This window comes from Berghia stephanieae, chromosome 7, assembly GCF_034508935.2.
Source record: "Berghia stephanieae isolate SIO BIC M18660-M18661 chromosome 7, UCSD_Bste_1.3, whole genome shotgun sequence".
In the NCBI taxonomy this organism is placed as follows: domain Eukaryota; kingdom Metazoa; phylum Mollusca; class Gastropoda; order Nudibranchia; family Aeolidiidae; genus Berghia; species Berghia stephanieae.
The window spans coordinates 42,473,117-42,481,326 of record NC_088366.1 but is presented as its reverse complement, the minus strand read 5'-3'; the positions used below and the strand labels follow the sequence as shown (position 1 = coordinate 42,481,326).

Sequence of the window (8,210 nt, the reverse complement as noted above, 5' to 3'; positions counted from 1 at the left end):
ATAATAATAATAATATAATAACAATAATAATAATAATAATAATAATAATATAATAATAATAATAATAATAATAATAATAATAATAATAATAATAATAATAATTTATTGTCCAGAAATTGCAATTCATGTTTGATTTCACTGCATTGCTAAATCAATTACAAAGACAAAGACATTCGTAAAAGTAGGACGAAACAATTCGTGCAACATCACTACCATTATGGAGAGAAAAGTAAAGTGAGTAAATGTGACTCGTATATAAGGGAACAACACAAAACAAACAACGTTTCGGCCCTTGGCCTTCGTCAGGAGACAAAAAACACAAACACAAATATGTAAATTTACAAAATATCATACTTCGTCAATTATGGAAACAATGTAAATGTAAGGAGAGGGCGTCGAGTGTGGATGCAAGAAGAGGCGCGAGAAAGGGAAGGCGGGGGAAAAAAAGGTGTGTGTGTGTGGGGGGGGGGGGCGAAGAGAGAGAGAGAGAGAGAGAGAGAGAGAGAGAGAGGGAGAGAGTAAGAGAGAGAGAGGGAATGGAGAGGATATGTATGTGTTTGTGTATGTGTGTCTGTGTGCGTGCGTGTGTGTGTGTTTGTGTTTATGTGTGTGTAGAGTAAAAGTAACTGCAAAAAAAAAGTATTTAAAATGGAGATGGGGGTGAAAGAGCGAATGATTGGGTGGTTTGTATATTATACCAAATATATAAATGAACAAAATGAGATGAAGAGAGATGGATAGATAGATAGATAGATAGATAGATAGATAGATAGATAGATAGATAGATAGATAGAGAGAGAGAGAGAGAGAGAGAGAGAGAGAGAGAGAGGGAGAGAGAGAGAGAATGTAAGTTTCCGTGAGTGGTCGGTCTAAGACTGGTAGAATGAGTTAGTGTGTGGGTATGTATTAAGGTAGAGATGAAGGCGGAGGAAAAGCTGAGAAAGAATATTTGTAATTTTAACGTAATTTGGAGAGAATTAATATCGGGAGAAAAAAAGGGGATCTTTTTATTAAAAGAAAAAGAAAATGGTAAGAAAGGGAAAAGAAGTAAATATGAAAATAAAACTTATTAGAGATTAGAGGAAGAAATAAACACAAATAGATTGGGCTTATGCAACCCTAAAGAAGAAATTAAAACTGCTGAAGTTGGTCAAGTGGGGATGGGACGGTGAGAGGGAGAGGGCACTGAGTGCGATGGAAGAGTGAGCAAGTTGGATGGGCGTCCAGGCGGGTCCTAGATCCTGTAGGTGGATGGAGAGATGGATAGAAGGATGGGGATGGGTGAATAAAGGAAAGAAGAATGAATGAGTGAAAGGAGGGATATGAAGAGAGGAGGAGTTAGGTGGCGGATTTTTAAATAAATAAATTGATAAACGAATAATGACCATACTGATGGTGATAATGAAAAATCGGTAATAATGAATTTATATTGATAAAAAGGTCCTTTTTGCTGGGACCCCTTGAACAATACTCATAATTATGATTAGAAAAATGAAAATGAAGATGCAATATAATCGTAGCAGTACTTTTTTTTCCCGCCTTCCCTTTCTCGCGCCTCTTCTTGCATCCACACTCGACGCCCTCTCCTTACATTAACATTGTTTCCACATTTGACGAAGTGTGATATTTTGTAAATTTACATATTTGTGTTTGTGTTTTTTGTCTCCTGACGAAGGCCAAAGGCCGAAACGTTGTTTGTTTTGTGTTGTTCCCTTATATATGAGTCACATCTACTCACTTTATTTTTCTCTCCATTTTACTGGCTCATTTAGGCACCTCTAGCTTTGGTTTCACTACCAATATTGGTGCTCCCCGGGGTTGTCATGTCACCAATACTTTTCACGGAGTACACGAACGACTGCAGGAGCACCTATCCCGAGAATGTCCCAATTATAACATTTGCAGACGCCACTTCTCAACAGAGCCTTATAAGTAGATAACGATGAAACAGCTTATTTTGAAGAAATTTAATCTTCGTGTGATAGAATTTGTATACACTTAAAATGTAGGTAAAACAAACGAATTAGTTGGGGTTTTGATAGTTCTTAGTTGACGTCACTCAGGTCTTTGTTATTGTATTTTGCCATCCGCGTTTATGAACAATGCTCACTAAACTGTATTAACCTGACTATAAACGTTCATGGATACACACGGTTTTGTGTGTTGGTCCGTTATACGTCCGGATGACAATGTTTTGAGCTTCTTAGCCAAGCGCATACTATCTATAGACTCTAGAAAATCAAAAACCATCCATCAACCACTAAAATCAAAGATCAAGTAGTAGAGCAAGTTTCAGAATACAAATATTTAGGAGTAGTCGTGGATTATAATCTGAAATGGACACAAAATTCAAAACAAATTAAATCTACACTTCATAAACGTATGGACTCTCTCTCTAAACGTGTTAGTTTTAAAATTGATTCAAGCCTACGCACGTTATTTTATAGATCAGTAATTGAAAGTGTTCTGTCTTTTTTGTTTATATTATTATTATTATTATTATTATTATTATTATTATTATTATTATTATTTATTATTATTATTATTATTATTATTATTATTATTATCATTATTATTATTATCATCATCATCATCATCATCATCATCATCATCATTATCATCATCATCTGATGTCTTAAACTTTCTTCCAACATACAAATCAAGATAAGAACACTGAGAAAAACAAACAAAAAGTACAAAGACACATAAGAGACATGTAAGGTTTGAATCGCATGTCAATCATATTATCGTTCAAAACGTAACAAAGCGCCTTTGAATACTCAGAAAGTTAAGGTCCTTAAATTACTGTCAACAAAAAGACCATGCCTCAGATATTCAGGTCTCTAATTAAGTAGCCCATAGACATTGTTGTCTGTGGCACCACAACGTGATACAATAGCTGTGGGTCTAATAAACAAACAAACAAACAAACAAAAAGAAACAACAAGAACAAAAAAGCAAATGACATCATTAAAGAAAAGAGGCATACGTTGACCAAAAACGTCATCATCATCATCATCATCATCATCATCACCATCATCATCATCATCATCATCATCATCATCATCACCGTTAAAATAATCATCATTATCACCATCTTCTTTATCATTATTATTATTGTCACAATCGTTATCTTTATCAGCGGTCTAATCTTTGCCATTGTTATTAGTCATCAATATCGACATAACGATAATTATTAATATTATTATTATTATTATTATTATTATTATTATTATTATTATTATTATTATTATTATTATTATTATATTATCATCATCATTATTATTATTATTATTATTATTATTATTATTATTATTATTATTATTATTACGATTATTATTATTATTATTATTATTATTATTATTATTATGATGATGATGATGATGATGATGATGATGATGATAACAATAGCAACGACAACCACCACCACCAATAATAATAATAATAATAATAATAATAATAATAATAATAATAATAATAATACTAATAATACTAATAATAATAATAATAATAATAATAATAATAATAATAATAATAATAATAATAATAATAATAATAATAATAATAATAATAATAATAATAATAATAATAATAATAATAATAATAATAATAATTACCATCACTACCACCACCACCAACAACAACATGCTAACAAATTATGAGAGCAGCAACCTTTCAGACTTCAATAAATCAATGCATTGTCTGCAATGTGAACCAACAGGTAATTGACGAGAGAGAGAGAGAGAGAGAGAGAGAGAGAGAGAGAGAGAGAGAGAGAGAGAGAGAGAGAGAGAGAGAGAGAGAGGAGAGGATAGAGAGAGAGAGAGAAAGGAGAGGAGACGAGAGAGAGAGAGAGAGAGCGAGAGAGAGAGAGAGAGAGAGAGAGAGAGAGAGAGCGAGAGAGAGAGAGAGAGAGAGAGCGAGAGAGAGAGAGAGAGAGAGAGGGATTATTTAATGGTTGTCTTGCAACTCTCAAATTGAGTTTCGTTTCCTCGAGAACGATGAATTTCAAATCTCAAATTTTATTTGACTCAAACGTCAACAATGGCCTCCAAGTCGAGAGAAGTATATACTCGACTAGGAAGTTGGTGCAAATAGTGAAATTACGGAAACCTAAATTAAATATGTTGTTTTGGTCAATAGTACAGTTCTGAGATAGGTAAGCAATATTAATTAAACCACAATGCAGAATTTTTAAAAAAATTGATTTCAGATTAACTATTTCAAGAAAGTATCTTTATTCTTGACCCGACGAACTGCTGAGCTGATCACTGAACTGATGATGAATTGAATAATTGTAGAGTTGTAGTTGACTTAAGAAATTAAAGTTAAAGTCAAGTAGTAAAAGTAACTGGTTACCGTGACTGGTGAGTGACAGTATTTAATTATATTTCTATAAAAAAAGGGAAGAAAGAGAGGGAGAAAAAGAAGATGGAAGAGAGTATGGGCGTGTGAAGAAGAGGGCGTGATGGAGAAAATGAGAGAGTGATGGAGAAAATGAAGAGAGGGAGAGAGAGAGAGAGAGAGAGAGAGAGAGAGAGAGAGAGAGAGAGAGAGAGATTTATTATTAATATTATATCTAGAATAGAGTAAGATTATATCTAGAATAGAGTATAAAATAAATGACTAGATAGTAGATATTCTATATATAATCTAGGTATCTCTATCTATCTATAATTTTATACAATAGTAGACGTCTAATATCTTATAGTAATAAAGAAATTAGATCTAGTCTAGATAGATACTAATTTTTACCTCTGCTTCATGTACTTGTGTAATATTTAATATGTGTCTTATGTGTAGGCCTATCCCTAAGCCTAAGTCTTTGACTTTAACATCAAGTTGATCGCTTGGCCTTGCTGCTTGGCTTTGACTTTGGTCAGGACTTCTTTTTTGGTGCCTGTTTTGCCATTAAATTACATTCATTAGAACACCAAAGCAATAGTAGTAGTAGACTAGAGCATTTTTCAGGTCTCTTTCTCCAAAGCCTGGAAAATGCTCTATTACCACTATTACTTTTGCTTGGGGTTTTCTAATTTCGTGACAAAACAGGAGCCTGTGTAGAAAGATCTACTGTTAATAGTTAACGACTACTTACTTTCTCTGTTATGGGTACTGTTTTCCATTTCTGTCACACTAAGTCACTAGACATCTAGAGCATCTCTGTCTTTTTCTTTCAGGATGCCACTTTCACTTAAAGTAAGTGTGATCCTCTGATGCAATCAATTGCAAAATTCTTTTACAAACTTTTGAAGGTTTTGGATAGTTCTTTTAGGATGATCATTTCTTTTCACGATGATTACTGTTTTTACTTATGGTGGTATTTCGACTTTTCTTATTTTTGCTGAAAGGGGTGCTGGATAGACAAATTAGTTACCTACATAGAATGTGACAAAGCGTTTTAAATTGGATTACACTTCAATCATATATGCCGATAGCTTTGAATTAAAATAGATGGACTGATGGTTTCGGTCGGTGTCATAAATCCTCTATATTGTTCATGGCTTTTCTCAAATAAGTACTGGTATCCAGAGACAAGGATTTCTGTATTACGGTGTAAAGATAAATAAGTTTAAAAATCCATCAACAGACAAACTGTCCGGACAATTGAGACATCCGGATTTTGGAGTTCTGGACAAGGGAGACGTGACTGTACAGAGACATGATTGTACTGGTTAAATGATACACTATCTTTCTCTCTTACTTTAGGAACCTAAATTATTATTATTATTATTATTATTATTATTATTATTATTATTATTATTATTATTATTATTATTATTACTATTTTTATTTCTGTATAAATTAATTTTTATATTGAATTTTGTTTTTCATTATTATTATTTATTATTTTGACACTCTTTTTTTTTTTACTTGAAGCATTGAGGAGACCTTCATATTATCCAGACAAGATCTTCATACAGATAGTAGAATGTCCTGACATTGCCAAAGATGAAGTTGGACGAGTTTGAGATTCGCTTCGACAACAATCGAGGTGTTTTCACAGCCGGTCAGTCTGTCAGCGGCTGTGTTGTCCTGAAGTTGACGAAGCCTATGAAAATGAAATGTAAGTATTGCATCCTGGAATTTGTTAAGGGTGTTGCCATCAATGAATTTAAAATAAATTCATGTGAAAGAAACAAGCTCAATTATTGTTTACATCAGTAAAAATGAATGAGATCTTATGTTCTTGGATTAAAGGTCCTGATAGCTCAATGGTAGATCACTTGTCTCATATGCAAAGAGACTGGAATCTGTTCAAAGAGCATTCTCGATTTTTTAACTTACCTCTCTGTCTGCCCAGCTGTATGTAACTAGGTCTGTTAGATATTGCAGAAAGGGATTGACTAGAATTCTATCCTTAAGATATTAAGCAATTGTAACTGAGATGGACCTACTCTATGGATCTCATGGTTTTGAAAGACGACCACAATGGCCTAGGATGAAGCAAATAAGTTGTTAGAATATTTACAATTAGTTGGGGGCAGTCCATCATGATTATGAAAGGATGAAGCACAGTTAACTTGCTGTAAATTTGTAAAATATTACTTCCTTACATTTTGCTCAGTCGAGAATGAAAGTTGTATTGATTACAGAGGAAATAATGCAAATGTTCCATTTGCTATTATTATCTATTAGATGCAATTCATATCCGTACAGTCACAGTTTTGATATTAAGAACACATTTATCACTGTTTGATTTTAGTTGAATGTTAACGTTAACTACAATTTCTATGCTTTAATTTTATATTTGATTAGCATCCCAGTCCTATATATAATACAATATCCACTTAATGTCCTCTTAATGTCTTCAAAGCAATATACAAGAGGTCCCAAGCCAACAGCTACACTGGCCTTGGAAGCTAAGAGTCTCATACCACAAAACCACAATGCTGATCAGTTGTTTATTTATTATTCATGCCTTTTTCTCTAACATCATGTTTCTATATGACGTCAAATGAATAACATTAGTCTTGTCTCTTCCTTTATAAATAACAGGAATCAACGAGTTTCTGATTGTCATCCTCATCTCCTTCTCCTGCCCCCCCCCCCCCCCAAAAAAAAAGTTTTAAAAACAATAACAATAAAGACTCCCGTGTTGAGTATGTATCAAAACTCAGGACTTTGCTGCATCCTCCATCTGGTTGTGGCTGTTGACATCAATCTATCAATCTCTCTTATGACTAGGCGGAGGGTGATGCTCAGTCAGGTTCTTTGATTCAATTCATACTCACCAGAAACGTTTTTTATCTCTCTTTCACTTCTCTATTATTTTAATTTCTCATTATCATTTATATGTGCTAGCTTGACCCTCCTTTTCTGAATCTATTCTTTTCTCAGGTCTTTTGTTGTACTTTGAAGGGAGATCCAAATCCCATTGGGAAGTGAAACAGGGTCGCAGCAAGACAGACTACAGGGCCTCTGAGAACTACATTAACCATACCATGACACTCTTTGGCTCTGGTTTGTATTTACTTCTATCTGGTTCAAGGACAAAATTTTCACCAAGTTAATTATAATATGATTTATCCATACTTTCTTTCAAGCATCGAGCCTTAAGGACTTTGCAATTACCATTTCAAGCAGTATATCTCAGCATTATTTTAAAACTCATTTCTTGGCCAGGTTGAGAGTTTTAAAAACAAAAATCATTGAGTATGACTTGTTATAATTTCTACAAAATTATACACCTTCGTGGTAATTACATTCCAAACATTGCTGTAGATATGACAAAAAGGTGAAAAACCCAAACAAAACAACTCAATTTATGTGGTATAAAGGATAATTGTATTCTGCCTCAAAAACTGCTTAAAAAGAGTTGTAAACAGTCCACCTGGTGAAAGTTATCAATTTTAAAAAGCCCTCCACGATGCAACCATTTTTTATTTTCACATTTTGGAAATGGTAAAATGGTCTCTTTTTCACTAGTTATATTGGGAATTAGACACTGAAAAGATCAGTGATATTTTAGAATTTGTAGTACCTTTCCGCAAAAAACCTGTGTTGTATTTGGTAACCATTGTTTTCATTTCATTTCAAGTTAATGAATCTGTTGTTTCCATAGAAATATTTGTGGTTTTAAGGTACATTTTTCAGGTTTCCCTTTAGAAAAATATTAAATAAATGAATAACTATATTGGCTAACTTTTCAGTAAAATTAATTATGTTCAAGACAGTATTAAACTAAAAGTTTAAATCTTTTTTTTTAT

The 8,210-nt window shown here is 33.0% G+C and overlaps 1 protein-coding gene across 1 annotated transcript in view; it reads left to right on the top strand.

The window, feature by feature from the left end:
• The first annotated feature begins 3,830 nt into the window (after positions 1-3,830).
• The window catches only part of LOC144977265 (arrestin domain-containing protein 17-like), an 18,246-nt gene continuing 13,866 nt past the window's right edge, over positions 3,831-8,210 (top strand). The window contains exons 1-3 of the mRNA XM_078922299.1: positions 3,831-4,159; positions 5,881-6,067; positions 7,342-7,464. Of these exons, the coding sequence (XP_078778425.1) occupies positions 5,953-6,067; positions 7,342-7,464 (238 nt within the window). The 5' untranslated portion in view covers positions 3,831-4,159; positions 5,881-5,952. The remainder of the gene's footprint in view (positions 4,160-5,880; positions 6,068-7,341; positions 7,465-8,210) is intronic.